The sequence below is a fragment of the Lepidochelys kempii genome, chromosome 22, assembly GCF_965140265.1.
Source record: "Lepidochelys kempii isolate rLepKem1 chromosome 22, rLepKem1.hap2, whole genome shotgun sequence".
NCBI classification, from domain to species: domain Eukaryota; kingdom Metazoa; phylum Chordata; order Testudines; family Cheloniidae; genus Lepidochelys; species Lepidochelys kempii.
This window is the reverse complement of record NC_133277.1, coordinates 18857639-18873790: the sequence shown is the minus strand read 5'-3', so window position 1 is coordinate 18873790 and position 16152 is coordinate 18857639. Positions and strand designations below refer to the sequence as shown.

General features: G+C 54.9%; 1 protein-coding gene across 3 annotated transcripts in view; it reads left to right on the top strand.

Moving 5' to 3' along the window:
• Nucleotides 1–15546, top strand: part of SMIM35 (small integral membrane protein 35) — a 38477-nt gene extending 22931 nt beyond the window's left edge. The window contains exons 2-6 of one of the 3 annotated variants that reach the window (XR_012155890.1): nt 6088–6204; nt 8424–8457; nt 9242–9379; nt 14607–14992; nt 15080–15546. Coding sequence is in view for 2 of the 3 variants with exons in the window: in XM_073320552.1 (XP_073176653.1) it covers nt 6088–6204; nt 8424–8457; nt 9242–9347 (257 nt within the window). In the remaining variant the exon portion in view is untranslated. Of the gene's footprint in view, nt 1–6087; nt 6205–8423; nt 8458–9241; nt 9380–10083; nt 10131–14606 lie in introns of those variants that run through there. The other 2 variants (XM_073320552.1, XM_073320554.1) reach the window with 2 other exon arrangements.
• The last annotated feature ends 606 nt before the right edge of the window (nt 15547–16152 follow it).

Genomic DNA, 16152 nt, shown 5'->3' with positions numbered 1-16152 from the left:
CAGAACCCAGCTCCCTCTGCTGTATCCATATAGATTGGTCACAGGAGGGAACAGGGAGCAGGTCTGATTCTGAGACGCAGGGAGCGGAGCTGTGGGGTCAATGGGTGCCATTTTTACCTAGCTGCTTTTCTAGCAGCATTGCACTATAGGCCGGTTTAATTCAGAGAACTGGGTGGTTCAAGGAGCTGGTAACAGGGTTGGCTCACTGATTCCAATCCAGGCCCAGGCCAACAGGGACTCATGATGGCTGCTCCCCACGTAGGCCCAGTGCCACACTTCGCGTCTTTCTGGTTGTGATGCAGTTAACACCTGGCTCTGAGGAACTCTGGGCTTAAACCAGCAGTTCCTTTTGTCTTGGCCAGCACTGGCTTTTAGTCACTGCCTGCCGGGGGGGGGAGTGCAAGCCAGCGCCTTGAAGCAAAGGCTCCACATCTTCCTCCGGCCGTCCGGAGTAAGGATTCCTGTCAGGCTTCATACCTGGCTGACTCGGAGGCACAGTGGGGCAGGGCGGTGCAATGGCCCACTGTCAAGCACTTGTGCATGCAAAGCCCAGATCAGAACAGATTTGGTGGCCCTTGTGGTTGCTGTGGTGACACGCTGAGACCAGGGACTGGGGTCCTCAGTCTCTCTCCTGGCCCCCAGCACTGCAGTGTCTGAGCATTTGGAGGCCTGCTGCTCCCCGGTTCCAGCTGCGCTTGGGGGCTGTGCTCAGTGGATCCCTGCAGTTTCCAGACCGTGCTGTCCATGTTCCCAGGTGAGGCAGAGTAAGCGGCTGTGGAGCGGGTTCTGTGGTGTGTGGGGGTGAGGAGCGCCCATGCATAGCCACTCTGTTTTATGCCCTGCTTTGCCTAGCCGTGGGCAGGAAATCTGGACTCGGCTCCAACAAGTTCTGCCAGTGCCCTCTGAAAGCAGCGGGGGTGTTAGACAGCACCAGGAGCCGCATCTCCGCAGTGCATTAGCTGGGTCTCACCGGGCTGTGCAAATGTTACCTGGGATCTAGCACACGGTGCAGACACTGTGATCTCCTGGGGAAATGTTCTCACCCCAGGGGCATTTTTATCTAAATTGAGCTTGCTTGTTAGGTCTTCCTCTCTGCTGCCTCGGTATAGGAACTTGCAGCTGGCAGATGCTGCTGCCCTTGAGCCACGGCGTGGGGATCTGACCCAGACACAAAGCTGTTCCAGGCTACCCCGGAGTATTCCAGTCCCTGGGCGGTTTCAGAGGCCACAGAGCAGTCTATGGGGGGAGAGCCCTGACATCAAAGCGACAGGGCCACTTTACTATGCTGCATGGCAAGAGGAGCTGGAAGGTGGCACGGATGCTCCATGATATCGACAAACCCTGCAGGCGTCTTTCTCGGGCACTGTGAGAAGCTGTGGCCAGCTAGGATGTCACAGCTGTCACCGTGCGGTACATTGTGCCTGTTTATAACGTCACAGGGGCAGAACTCAGCTCCTCCTGCTCTGAAAGCATAGGCCCCTAGGAGAATCTCCCTTAGCTGTCAGCTGCATGGGGGTCTATGACACACCATAGAACAGTTCTTATTCCTGCCATTAGCACACCAGCCAATGCATTACTGTACTTTTCACTGACCAGACAGTGGGAAATTCTTGACTAGAGATTTGTGCTTGCCCAAACTGGCTAGTTGGGGTGTGTGACTGAGTGACAGCATCCCTGACCCCAGCCAGATCCTGAGATGGGCTGCAAATTCATAGGATTTATATAATAAAATGCATCATGTAGTGAAATCATTAATAGTTACGCCAATGTCATATACAGTTATATACAGCAGTTATGGTCTATACACTATAAGGATACATAAGAAATGGAACAAAAAATAATAATTTGGGTTTTGTTTTCTTGGCCTTCTGGTTTCTGAGCCTTTAGGGGTCGTGTCTCCAAGCTCTGCTCTGAAAACACAAGGGTTAGAAACTTGCTTTTTAAAAACAGGAAATAGGAAAGTCTCCCATCATCACATGACTCCAGCAGCTGGGGTTTATGAAAAACACCCTACACCACTGGTTTTCAGCCTGTGGATTTCCTGAGGGGACCGCAGACTGTCCAAGATTTCCAAAGGGGTCTGCACCTCCCCTCAGAATTTTTTAGGGGTCTGCAAATGAAAAAAGTTTGAAAACCACTGGCTTACACAGCAAAAGTTGGCAGTGCTGGAGTTGCAGAAAGCTGCATGGTGCTGGCAATGGCTGTGTCCAACCACGCTTGTTGCTGGCAGGCTTCCTTCTCCATTTCTTGACCAGTACAGTCAGGGATTTTCTGTCTGAGAGCTGTGCTAAGCAAACCGTGCACCAGTGCCGATGCACAGCATGGATGTGACTGTTTTGGAGGACTCTCTTATACCATAGTCATCCTCCACATTTGCAGTTCATCTATTTATAGGAGCTTCGTGGCACTCCTGGTTTGATCGTGCTTTGCATATGGGCCCAAACCTCGTTACCGAGCTGTGTTCCAGTCTCTGTATCAAGGGTTAATGGCTTCAGTGCCGTGTCTGTGGGAAAGCCATTGCAGGGGTGTGGCTGAACTGGGTGCTAACTGGGCAGCGGGTGGTGACTGCAGGGCTGAGGGTGGCATGGCAGGCACAGAGGAGATGCTGAGTTCCCTGAGCCCAGCTGAAGTGGGAGGCAGAGCTTGGTGTCTGAACACTGGCACCAGCTGTGTCAGCTCCGAGGAGACGGCTGGTACAGAGACCGGTGTAGCTGTATAGACCTCACGCGTCAGTGAAGCGAGAAGAAGCCTGCAGTAGACGAGGCTCAGCGATATGCAGCACAGCGCCTGGGTTTTGTAGGGCTGATAGCACTTGTTGTTCTCTGCAAACTGCGGCCCCTGGGCAGCTCTTTATGGGGTTTTGACTGTGGTAGGGCAGAGGCAGTCACCTGTGAGCAGCGTCCCCGTCCCTGCTGTGATGCGAATGCACAGGGGCCTTTCTCTCTCCTGCAGCCCCTGCACCTCCACCAGCAGTGGCCCTGTGTTGAGCCGCCCGGTGCCCTGTTGCTGGTCGCTCTCTGTGCTGGGGGGCTGCCTGCCTGAGGGGTGAGTGCCTCTGGCAGCTAGGGGGTTACCACTCTCCCGAGCAGGGGCCTGGCACAGCTGAGGCAATGACTCAAGCTGGGGGCTGAGAGTGCCGAGCCCGCGGGCATCTCCCTCGCACTGGGTGTGTGGCCCAGATGCCCAGGCTGCGGGTAACAGCTGGCTCGGGGAAGCCCCCCGCAGTCCCAGGCTCAGGCTGTGGGCAGTGCTTTGGAACCTGAGGCCGTCAGCGGGTCCCCTTCGCCTGCCTTGAGCTCACCGGACCCATCAGTGTCACACGGCCCAGGAAAACAGCTAAAGTGACGCAAAGAGCTGGGGGGTGCTGCTCGGCTTTGCCCACAGAGAGCCCCCAGAGCCTGTGGCTGGCCCAGCACTCACTGAGGTGCCTGGCTAGCAGGGAGAGGGGGCTAGGAAGCTGCTCTTCGGCAGGGGATGGAGCCCATGACTGGGGAGACCCTGGGATACTCGCTGATTATATGGACCCCTCGGCCCCAGGGTCCCTGGAAAGGGGGTGCCCGCTGCAAGGATGGGGGCTGTGGGGCCATCGGTTCCTTCCAGGGGCAAAGCTTTATGCCTCTGAAGTATCTGCCCCAGCCCTGGGATGAATCGTCGCCACTGGGTTACCAGAAAGGGGTGACTCCCCTCTGAGGCAGAGATCAGCCCACTCCCCCTTCTGCTTGCGGGGGCGTTTTTTATCAAAGGGTTGCTGCAGGGGCCCCAGTGCCCTGCCCATGTTCCCCCACTCCATGTCTGTGCCCCCAGCCCCGCAGCAGGATGGTGCCCTCAGAGTCGGGGGCGAGAGGGACATTGGAGCAGTGGGGATGGGACGGGACAGCATCGAGCTGGGGCTTGGCTGGCCTGGGGCTCCTTCAATTCTCAGGGTGGGTACAGCTTCCACTGGCACAGCAGGACATGGCCGCTAGAGGGTGCCAGCTGCCCAGGAATTGCCCTACCCAGGGAGACACGCTGCTGTTCGCTGCACTAAGGGGGCTGATGCATCACGGAGCTGCCCTACACATGCCCTAACGCATTGGGTCCGGCTTCCTATGCCAGGAACCGAGCCATGGGGGGAGTTAGGCCCTGCTGAAGCTGAGAGTGGCAGTGAAAGGGAGTCCAGGGGGGCCCTCAGCCAGGCCCAGACTTCAGCCGCTGACGCTTGCAGGGTCCCAGTTGGCTCCTGGGGGCGGTGCGGTGATGCTGAGCAAAGGGGCTGAATCCCAGGTGGACCCAGGAGCCTCCCCAGAGCGCCGGGGGCCCAGTGCCTGAAACACTGGGCAGCTCTGCCCCACACATTTGAGTGTGTCCAGGGCTGGCTCAGAGGCTGCTGCAGCAGCCTGGAGTTTTGTCTCTGGCCCCCGTCGCCCCCCATGATGATTGTGCTTTCACAACTCTCGCCCCACCGTCCCGCTTCTCGTAAACCTGCCGGAGACTGAGCAGCCTTGGCCACGGGGGTTGCTGGGGAGCAGAGGAGAGCAGGCAACCACTGGCTGCTTCCCCTGTGCTGCGGACCTGTGACTGCCCTGTCCGGGACGAGGGAGGGAGCAGGTATTGCTCCTGCCCTGGGCTATGGGCATGCAGGCAGGATTGGAGCTGACTTGTTTGGGCCAAAACGTGCAGACTCAGGCTGACAGACAAATTGTGCTAACTTGTGTTGATTGAAATACAAATTAAACGTGCTCCCGGCCCTTCTCCCATGGCTGGACCATGGGCGTGGCAAGGGGCATGTCCCAGGAAGGGCAGGCTCACCCCTCTGAATGAGCGCCCATGAGGACAGAGGGGCCAGGGGAATCCATGGACCCCACAAGGCTGCATGCTGTGCTGTGCAGGGCAAGGAGGCTCTGCCCCCTGATATGGGGGCCCCACAATCCTTGCCCTCCCTGCTGCTCCCCCGTCCAGCGAGGACATCCCTTATCTGGGCTCAGCACCAGGCCCTTCCCCATGGCCGTGTCCCAGTCTCAGCCAGGTGCAGCAGGGCCTGGCCATGCCGGGAAGGAGTTGCAGAGATGTGAGTGAGCAGTCTGAGCCCAGGGGACCCTCGGGCCTCCCAGAGCCGAGGTCAAACCCTGTCACCTCCTGGCGGTAAACGTAGGCCGGGAATAGCCGGGAATTTGGCAGCTCCTGGGTCCTGCTCCTGAGGAATGAGGAATCCTGTTTATGGCCAGTGCAGCTTCCTGTTTAGACTGAAGGCAGAGGGTCTCCTACGCTGCCCAGACTCACTGTAGAGACGTCACACTCCCTTCCCGGGCCAATTTTCCAGCACGGGGATTGTTACACCTGCAAATATCCCCATCCCGCTCCTGCCTTTGGGGTGAACGTGGGGGAGCTGCAAGCAAACATGGCGCCTTGCACTTGCCAGTGCAGGGCTCCTGTCTCCCAAAGCTCCCGTCCCTCCTTAGCAGCATGGTGCGTATGACGGGCGTGCTGAGAGGCCGTGGTTGAGCCAGGGCTCCATGGTGCCAGGTGCTGTGAGAGACCGTCCCTGCCCCAACGAGCTCACAGTCTAACTAGACAAGATAAAGGAGGGGTGGGGAGGCCCAACATGGAGAGGAGACTCTTGCTTCTCCATGGGAGTCAAAGGGAACAAGCAGGGAGCCAAGGGTGTTTCCTACCAGATACCCCGTGTCACTGCTGCAGATGTTCAAGGACCATCGTCCTGGACCCACTGAGCCAGTGGGGTGTGGGTGTGGGGGGTGGTCAGACAGGAGAGGACTTAGTTTCTTTAAAAATGAAAGCTGGGATTCTCCCACAATCCCGTGACTCCAAGAGCTGGGGCTTTAAGAACAACCCTGGATCCCTGAGACTCAAGAAGTCCCAGAGGGTTGGTTCCACTGTGCCGTGTTAGGTATTGTCTACATAGCAGTACTGCTGTGCACAATCTCACCATGCCTTAAGAAGAACAGCGCAGCTGGTGACCTGGCGGGGAAGGGCTCTGTAGCCTACCCCAGTCTCCGGGACCCATCTCCCTGCAGCACCAGAGCTCCAGGTCACCTCCCCAGCGCCTTGGGAATGTTCCTTGGCAGAGCATGTCCTGTTTCTGACTTGCAGGAATCGAGCCCATCAGCATCCTCGGGCTTATCCTGGGCATCGGCCTGGCCTTGCTGCTCCTAGGCATCTTTGGCTACACCGTTCTCAAGTGGTACCTGAGAGGACCAGGTTGGCGTCGTAAGTATGGGCCAGTGGAGAAGGCCTTAGGCAGAGGCAGATACTGAGCCTCTACCTACACAGGTACCACAGTCCCCTCTGAACTTCTCCATGTACGGTCCCATGTCTGACTCTGAGCCGGGGCTGCCCCCGAGACAATGGGAGCTGCTGATGGGACAGCGCCCTGGTCAGAGAAGGGGCTCCCACGGGACCCCGCACAAGGATTTTATGTTTGTGTCTCCAGTGCCAGACCCAAGCCAGCTGTGTGCTAGGTGTGTGAGTCCCTGTGCTGTCAGGCATTGCTGAGTGAGACAGGGAGCGTTTGTCCCACTGAGACTAGGGCCAGGAGCGCAGCATCCGGCGTCTGTCCCCTGCTGCATGATGCTCTCGGACTCAGAATGGTGGACAGCACCTGCCATTTCCCGTGTGCACAACAAGCTACCTGTGGGCAGGAATTGCTCCAGTCTTGGGAGGAGGCAGCAGACAAGCAGCACCCAGCATCAGCCAGGATGTTACGAAGGTGGGAGGTTTTGGACAGACCCCAGGGCACCCAGCTCTGTCTTGCAAAGCTGGATCTTTAGTGCCCATGCAGAGCAGACGGGAGCTTGGCTTTTCAGACCCAAAGGCTCCCTGAGTGGAACCCTAGCTCTCGAAGGGCTGCCTCTCTGTGTGATCCCAGGGTGAGGCCGTCCAAAGTGAGTCAGGAGAGGCCAGTGCAGCTGTTCCAAGAGGAGCGCTGGGTGCATTCGGCTTTGGGAAGCTCTGTGACTGTTCCCGGTGACTCAGACCAGCACACAAAGGGAGGAGCTGAACTCCTATAGTCCACTAGCTCCCCACTCATGCAGCGCTCATGAGCCCCAGCCAGGGCCCTGGCCACCCTACTAGCCTGCCTTGAAAGCAGCTGAGCTCCCGGAGCCGGAGACCATTTTCAGTCTTTTCGAGAATGTCCCAGTGCTGCATGCTGGAGCAATGCCTGTCAATAGCACACCTGCCTGGCCTGGACCAGAGAAAAGGGGCAGGGTTATATGAACCTGAAAGGTTTCAGAGCAGAGAAACTCCTGGACTTTATCTATCCTCACAGAGAGCCTCCACGCGTAATTTCACCAACTAGCGAGGATCCAGGACAACAGCATGGCTTGTTTTCAGACAAAGGCAAACCAGGCTGGTGCTGCGGATAGCCAGAGGGGCTGAACGTGGTGAATCAGCACAGCCCCCACCTCATGCCACTCAGCTGCCCTGGTTGGCATGAGCTCCTGGCCCCGTCTGGCAGGACAGCTGGCAGTTAGAGGCTGGGACCATCCTAGAGCAAGCTGGCGGGAGCAAGGGACCCCCTGGGTCAGTGTCTGCGGGCTAGAGACCAAAGGCCTTGAGTCATCGGGCTCTTTAGGAGGGGTGCTGAACTGCATGTTTGGGGCACTGTCTGGCCCAGCCAGAATGCAGGGCCAGATCCTCAACTGGTGTAAATCAGCACTGACATTTGCACCAATGGCACGTTTACCCATTCCATTATCCAGAGAGGCCTTTTTGCAGGTAAATGGGGAGCTAAAGGTTCCTGCCCTCTGTACTAATTTACACCCCGCATTGAGAGCAGCAGTTGCTCTGTTAACTCGTGCTTTGCTCAGAGTGTGTGATGGCACACACGGCTGTGGGGCTGACCCGTTGTGTCCACAAATACACGGACTGTGCTACCCTTATTGTCCCTTTAGCCACACCGAGAGAGAGAGTGAGGGAAAGCGAGGAACAAATGGCCTCTGGTCTGAGTTAGCAGCCTCGTGGCCGCAGCCTCAGTTGGGTAGATCATCCCCAAGGAGCTGCTGTGTATGATGCCAGACACCCAGAGGCCAAGCCAGAACTCCCGTGGCTCAGCTTGTCCAGGAGCACGGACCGCCCAGGGATAACGGGCAATGGGGTCTGCAGGGTGGTTAGAATGGGGCTTGAGGCAGGCAGGGTTCTGGAGTGGAGGGGTCACTGTCTGTGCCTAGGGAGCTCCCCTCCACACATCACCTCGCCCCTTGTCTGGGTCTGTGGACACCGTTCGCTCTCGCTGTCTGATATGCAGCGAGATGCACAAAGCAGGCAAGTCAGGACAGTGCAGGCCAGGAACGGGCAATTCTCACCTACTGCTTCCTAGTGCCTTGTAGTTACTCCATGCCGTGGATACGGGTGCATTGTGTAGTCTGCAGGCTGCAGCCCTTCTCCATCCCCCTAACGGTCTCCTCTCTCCCTTTTTTGCTGCCCAGGCCCTAATTTTGTTTTCAACCTGTATCACATCCGGTGAGTATATTTAATGCCCGCTGGCAGGCGTGTGCGGTGAATTGCCTCAGGTCTCTCCTCAGGGCAGGAGCGGGGTAGTTTGGCAGTTTTCCCCAGTGTTATCTGCTAAGCCAGCCAGAGGAGAACAGCTCCCCATCATCGCTCTCACTAGGCAGAGTCAGAGAGCCTGGTTATGCTCTGGGGGGAGGAGTGGCCAGTGCATGTGTGTGTCTCTGCCCGGTGCTTGGTGGAAGAGTTAGGCTTGGAGGAGGTGCTGGGCTCTTCCTGCTCTTGCCTTTTCTGTGAGTGTCCCAGGAGCGGGGCGGGAACAGAAGTGCAGGGCCCATTACTCTGCTAAACACGCCTCGTGCCTGCCTGTGTCAGGCAGCAGCCCAGACGCAGTGCCGTGCGCTGACTGGTGGGAGCTGCATTTGGGGCTGCAGTCCCATGCCAACAGCTTCCAGATTTCAGCTGCCAGAGCCAAGCCCAGTGCTGACTCAGCTTCGGACCCAAACCCTAGGTGGGGTCGGGTCTCTGCCTCTGGACTAGCACATCTGTAGCATCTGGGTGACATGGGGCCCCTCAGCCTGAGATGGAGATTCCAGGGATGGGATGCTGGGGCCTGTCGGGGCACTTCTGCATGTAACACAGGTGGCTCCAGTCTGCTCCATCCAGGATAACTGTCTGCAGCACTTGGGCTTCTCAGGACTTGTCAACGCAGCCCCTGGTACAAACAGATCGTGTGTGTGTATTAATGTCCTGGAGCAGCTCCATCAGGCATCTGCCTCTCTCTGGCTCCCTTTAGCAGCCTGAAGTCTGTGGAAGTGGAGCTGGCCCCGCCGTTCACAGTCAGCGGCTCCATGAGCGACATGGGAAGCGGCTACATGCGGTTTCATGACAGGAACATGTGACGCTGCAAAGCCAGAGATACTGATGCTGCAAGGTGAGGCTGCAGTGGTTCATTCGCTCCAGGGCAGGGAGCAAGGGCGGTTGATCATTAGCCGTGGGCGTCTTTATCTCAGACCTTCCTAAGAATCTCAGTCTGATTCAGCTGCGACATAAAAAAGTCTCTTTGAAACTGGGGAGGCGTGTGCCACTCATAAACCTTGGGTGGGGCAGTCCCCTTTCTCCTGCAGCTCTTTTCACTGCAGTCTGCTTTCCTCTCCTGCCTTCTCCTCTGATCATAGGCATGGGCTTTGGGGAGGGGCCGTGCTCTCTGGCCCAGGCCAGGTGAGTCAGGGTGGGAGAGGGCAGCTCTGTACCTGGCTCTTGCTTTTTCATAAAATATTACAGCCCACCCTCAACTCACTGTCCCCTTAAATGGCTGCACAGGACAGGCCTTGTGATCTTTGGGTCAGCCACTGGGCCAGAAGAGCAAGCAGCTGGAGCTCCCTCTTTCATCAGCCCCGCTGCTGCTGAAAACACCCAGTGAATACACATGAGAACAGGTGTCAGGTACACAGCTGGGAAATGGGCTTGTCCTCTGTGACTGGACACACCTGCCTCTCTGTACCCAGACAGCCTGTCCATTTCACCCCAATTCAGCATTCTCAAGGAGAGCCCTTTCCCACCAGCACCCCAGGGCATTGCTGCCTGCCAGAAATACATGTGTATTGGGAACCTAACCTTTCCCCTCTTTCATGACAGGTCATTGGCTCTGCAGAGGTGGTTGTGTGAGCAATATCCGTTTCCCTGTGTCTTTGCTCAGGATACTGCTATCCACTACATGCGCTGTCTCTCTGTCCATCCCCACTGGGCTGGGACGTGGCCGCCTTAGCTTGTGTGTGCGGCTGAGAAGGGATCAGAGCAGCAGTGAGGTGCAAGTGACAGGCTGGACTGCAGCTTCTCACCGGGCTCTGGTTCCATCCCTGGCACTGTTGCTCAGGCAGCAGCCTGGTTTGGGTCACAAGGGCTGATAAGAGAAAGCATCCCTGCCCTCCCTGTGCTAGGCCCACGCTCTTCAGTGGCTGAGAGTCACTACAACATGGTGGGTGGGTGGCTTTTGGGGAGCTCCCTACATTCCCCAGTGGAAAAATCTCCTTGTCCCACTTCTCACTGCTGATGATTGGTATCCTGGTAGCACGCAGGGCCCCATGCTGTGGATCAGGGCTCTGCTAGGTGCTGTAGACGCAGGACAGAGATGGTCCCTGCCTGAGGAGCCTGCTGTCTCAGGATCACGTGAGAAATGAGGTGGGCCCAACAGACAGACTGGGAGAGCCCCAGGTAACAGCACAGTGATGGCTGGCACTAAATGGCCCCTCGCCAACTCCTCCGGGTGACACCCAGCTCAGAGGTGCACAGCTGATCATCCCAGAAAAAGCTTCCAGAGTGGAAGAAAAGCAGATGGGTTTGTCCACATTCAGCCCGGCTGACCATGCTGCCCCGGCGTGTCGCAGTCCCTGGGTAGGAGAGGGCACAAGGATAGGCAGCTATTGGCTGGTCTGCTGCCCCACTGGCCTTGGTGCCTCATGCTTGGAGAATGTGGGGCTGCTCCCCGGGAGCCAGGCAGCCACTGGTCTATCTAGTGCCATCTCTTGTCCTGCTGTTGGCCAGCTTTTCCAGGCCTGTCCAGGGGATTGAGATTTCCCCTCAGAAAAACCCTTGCCATGACTGAGGCCTGTTGGGTGGTGGGAAATCCTGGGTTTTCCCCAGGCTCCTGTTTCAATTCCCCCATTCACAGGCCTGCTCATGGCCTCAGTCTGGCATGGTGTCTGAGGGAAGTGACTTCCTCTCCAGCACCAAGTTGCTGCCCACAAAGTAACAGCTGAGCACTTCCCCCTCCTGCTCCGGAGCAGAGATGTGGGAGCGGCACCTTCCCTGGCCCCAGGAGCAGGGGCTTGTCCACATCTACAGAGAAGTAATGCATTGGAAACTGGCTGGAAAACTGTTCCCAGAGAGCAGTTATCAGTGGTTCACAGTCAAGCTAGAAGGGCATAATGAGTGGGGTCCCTCAGGGATCAGTTCTGGGTCCAGTTCTGTTCAATATCTTCATAAGTGATTTAGATAATGGCATAGAGAGTACACTGATAAAGTTTGCAGATGATACCAACTTGGGAGGGGTTGCAAGTACTTTGGAGGATAGAATTAAAATTCAAAATGATCTGGACAAACTGGAGAAATGGTCTGAAGTAAATAGGATGAAATTCAATAAGGACAAATGCAAAGTACTCCACTTAGGACAGAACAATCAGTTGCACACATACAAAATGGGAAATGACTGCCTAGGAAGGAGTATGGTGGAAAGGGATCTGGGGGTCATAGTGGATCACAAGCTAAACATGAGTCAACAGTGTAACGCTGTTGCAAAAAAAAGCGAACATCATTCTAGGATGTATTAGCAGGAGCGTTGTAAGCAAGACACAAAAAGTAATTCTTCCGGTCTACTCCATGCTGATTAGGCCTCAGCTGGAGTATTGTGTCCAGTTCTGGGTGCCACATTTCACGCAAGATGTGGACAAATTGGAGAAAGTCCAGCAAAGAGCAACAAAAATGATTAAAGGTCTAGAAAACATGACCTATGAGGGAAGTTTGAAAAAAATTGGGTTTGTTTAGTCTAAAGAGAAGAGAAGACTGAGAGGGGACATGGTAACAGTTTTCAAGTACATAAAAGGTTGTTACAAGGAAGAGGGAGAAAAAATGTTCTTGTTAACCTCTGAGGATAGGTCAAGAAGCAATGGGCTTAAATTGCAGCCAGGGATGTTTAGGTTGGACATTAGGAAAAACTTCCTAACTGTCAGAGTGGTTAAGCACTGGAATAAATTGCCTAGGGAGGTTGTGGAATCTCCATCATTGGGGATTTTTAAGAGCAGGTTAGACAAACACCTGTCAGGGATGGTCTAGATAATACTTAGTCCTGCCATGAGTGCAGGGGACTGGACTAGATGACCTCTCGAGTTCCCTTCCAGTTCTGATTCTATGATTGGCTCCATGCTGTGCTATCCCTTCTCCATGGCCAGGTCCAGATACAACTGCTCTGTGCCCAAAGTAGCTTGCTCTTAATGAGCGTGCTGGGCAAGTACATGCAGCCAATGTGCTGGCTGCAGGCAGGGCTGCCCCATACGGAGGTGCCGGTGGCAGGGTGTTCTCTGGGTGTGAAATCAAACATGCCCCTGAGCAATTTTGTTCCCAGACCCTTTATTTTCAGGATTATTGCTGTGCCATTTGCCCAGTGACAGGGATCCTACCCTGCTCTGTTCACCCCCCGGAATCCATTTCCCAAGCACCCAAATGTCAGGTCAGGAGGACTAGACTGGAGTCTTGTGGACCTGCTCCCGTGGGGACAGTCCTGGTGACTCCAGGGGCATGGGATTGGCTAAGCAAGTCTCATTCCCTCCTTCCAAGGGATGCAGCTTTCTCCACTTCTCCTGGCCCAGGGAGCAAGGCACTAGGACCATGGGTCAAATCTGGTCTGCCCCAGGCCCAAAATAAGATGGCCAATGTCTTTGTGTAAACGGGAACCATCATAGTCTCTGATTCCGGTCTGACTCCCCCACATTTTCAACAGTGCTCAGCTTTGGTGTGGGGTTCTTCCTAGTTTCGAGTGGTCACCAAAGCTGGGGGAATTCCTGGGCTCTCGGTTTCTTTGAAAAGGAGCCCAAAAAGCAGATGCTCCATTTCCACTGAAATGAAAGTGTTGCAATTTTTGTTTCTCAAATAACTTCTCCATCCACTATATCATCCTCAATTTCTTCGGCTGTGCCTCACTTCCTGGGGTGGGGAGGGAAACATGGGCCATGTCTGTATTGGGAGTGAGCCCTGATGCAGCCGCACCCAGTGCAAGCTACAAGTGTAGACTAGCAGAGCTGCATGTGCACCGGCTCAATTTCCTCCTGCTTGAAACGGGGATAAGAGACACCAGTGCACACCTCAGCTTCCCTTGTCTGCACCAGGGCTGGAGTCTGGGGAGATTCCTCAGTGCTGAACCCCACACTGCACTTCCACCCGTGCAGCTTGGGAGCTGCTGGAAGGAAAGCCATTCTGTTCCCACCGTTCTCTGCTGTGGAATTGTTTCCTGCAGGGACGCAATGCAGCCTAGTGCAGGGGGCTGGGCGTCAGGAATCCTGCTGTGGAAGCTTCAGGAGATGGCGATGATAACCCCGGCAGTATGGCCAGGCTTAGCTCGTTGCTGTCTGTAGAGCGCTTTGAGATCCTCTCTGGAGCTGTGCTAGAGAAAGGCACATGCTGTTATTTTATATGGAACTGGGACCTGTATTTTCACACTGTAGAGCTGGATTTGGGAGCTTTCCACCACTAATCACTCATGCAAAATACACTGGGGCAAAGGCAATTAACTCCTTGTGTGCCAGGATCTAGTGCCTGGCAAGACTCACTCATCGTTAGCACGCACATGTGAAGAAGGGCGGCAGGGCCCTCTGCTGAACTCTTTGCATGGTACAAAATAAACAGGGAACACAGAAAACTCGCAAGCAGAAGGTTACAGAATGTGTTGATGGGCCACAGAAATTGATAGTTATTTTTGTACAGGTGGGGAAAATGCCTTGTACAAAATGAGACTGCAACAAACTTCCCTCTTTAGTGAAGTAAATTAACAAACATGGAAATTTGGCCGTACAACATGAATAACGAAAGCAAATACTTCACAAAAGCCCCAAATGCTTGTTCGTGGTTTTCTGGTTGCCCTCTTCAGGACATGAATGTCCCCTAATGCCCCACGTGTGAGCAGTGGTGTGGTAGGGTGTGCGTGTCTGAGCAACAATATCTGCTGGCAAAATAGGAAATCACCAGAACAGCATTGAAATAAGAGGGGTGGGAAAGCGAGCGTGTGGCTAAACTCCAGCCTCGGGAGGAGAAACGTGGTTGAGACACTGGAGCAAAGGGTGAGGAGGCAGGAACTCCCAAGTTACCCCTGCACTGGGCATTGGCTCCCTCCGACTCCTCGGGAAAGGCATTTCCCCTCCTCATGCCTGAGTGAAGAACACTGACCTACCTTGAGGGGATGCTCCATTCATTAAAGACTCTGAGGCATCAAACTCCAACAGCATTGTTCTGTCTACCTGAACACTTCTTGTCATGGCTGTGGGTTTGGCTTTGGGCAGTGCAGTGCAGTGACTGCTAGGGAAACGTATGGGCATTAGGATATGTTATCTGTGATTGTCAGCTACATTGTCAGAAGCAGTGTCAAATCGTGGGTTGCGCCCTTGTGTCCCCAGCTGCAGAGCGTTTGTGCTTTCTCGCAGAGGCGTTCAGCTCGCTACAGACTGCAGGAAGGAGGCTCAGGGACTAGAGTTGGAGACAATCTGCAAGCAATGAGAGTGTCTCCGGCACTGAGGGAGGGAGCAGCAGAACCAGCTTTCATTGCTCTGTGCACTTGTGTATTCTCTGCATCCTTTGGGCTGCAGCGTGTTCGTACAAACACATGCCATAAGCAGAGTTTTTGTAACAGTGCCTCTTCTGCCGTGCAATGCAAACCTGCCAATAAATGTCATCATCAGCAGCAAGAGTGACCACCTTTAACTTACTACAAATGAACTGTCCCACGAACACAGAAATAACCCCCCAGGAAAGTGCCCTGTGGCAGTTTGGTTTTGATAGGCAGGTAGGTGCCCTAGGCGGATTGCATGCAGGTTGGGCAGGGCATAAGGGAAGGGATTTTTGAACAATGTATGGGAAAATGTTTTCTCAGAAGGAAAAACACAAAGAAAAAGCAAAGGTCTAGTTCAGCAGAAGGCATGAGAACAGAATCAAAACAGACTAGCTCCATGGCAGGGTTTGCAGGGGAGCAGAGCTACAACCACAAGAGAAGGACTGCGAGAAGGGTGCTAAGTCTGAGAGTGCTGGAGACCTGCAGCTGCGCTGAGCTGGGACATCAACAGGAAACAGAACAGGTAAAAGTCAGGGCAGGGGGAAGAAGCTGTCCTCTCTCATGGCCCCTTCCTGCGGGTGGGGCGGGGGCGCTGTGTAAATACTCCTGAGCACAGTAGGACTAGAGAAGTGAAGGAGAGGTGACTGGAGAGCTACAGACTGGCTGCAGCAACTGGGGGCTGGACTCCTTGTGGCTTTTTTGCTCACTTCCTGCACATGAGAAACTGGTAGCAGCCTGGGCCTGGAGCCAGCCAGAGGGAGTGTGTTCAGCCCTTATAGACCAGATTAGTGAGGCCAGATGAAATTCGCCTCCTTCCTGCCTCCCCCCCAACTCCTCGGGGTATTGGCTTGGAAAAAGTGTTCCTTAAAATTGGTATTTTTATTATTTGTATCATTGTAGCACCTAGGACCCCCAGTCATACACCAAGACCCCACTGCGCTTGGCACTGTACAAACACAAAACCAAAAGTTGGTCCCTGCCCTAAGGAGCTGACAATCCAAGTATGAAACCAGAGACAACAGATGGATACTGACAGCCCGATGGTGAAGTACGAGGACCCAGAGAGACAGGGTTATTCTCTACAAGGCTGGAATAAGCCTGGTTCTAATATCCGCCATTGCCTCTGGGGGTGGGAGGTTCCTAAATGATACAGGGCTCCCACAGGTTTCTCAGCTGGATTCCAGCCGTGCATAGAGCTGCGCCCCTGTGTTTGTATGCGCACGTCTGTCTGCCTAATTTGTCCATCTATCCTAGCACGATGACTGATGGACCGACGGCTTTGTAATGGCAGAGGCCACTCCCTTTCCTGTCTTCTCTTCCCTGTCCCCTTGTCCCACTTCTCTTACCCTCACCCTTCTCTCTGCTCCGTGGCTACCCTACACGCAGCTCATTGC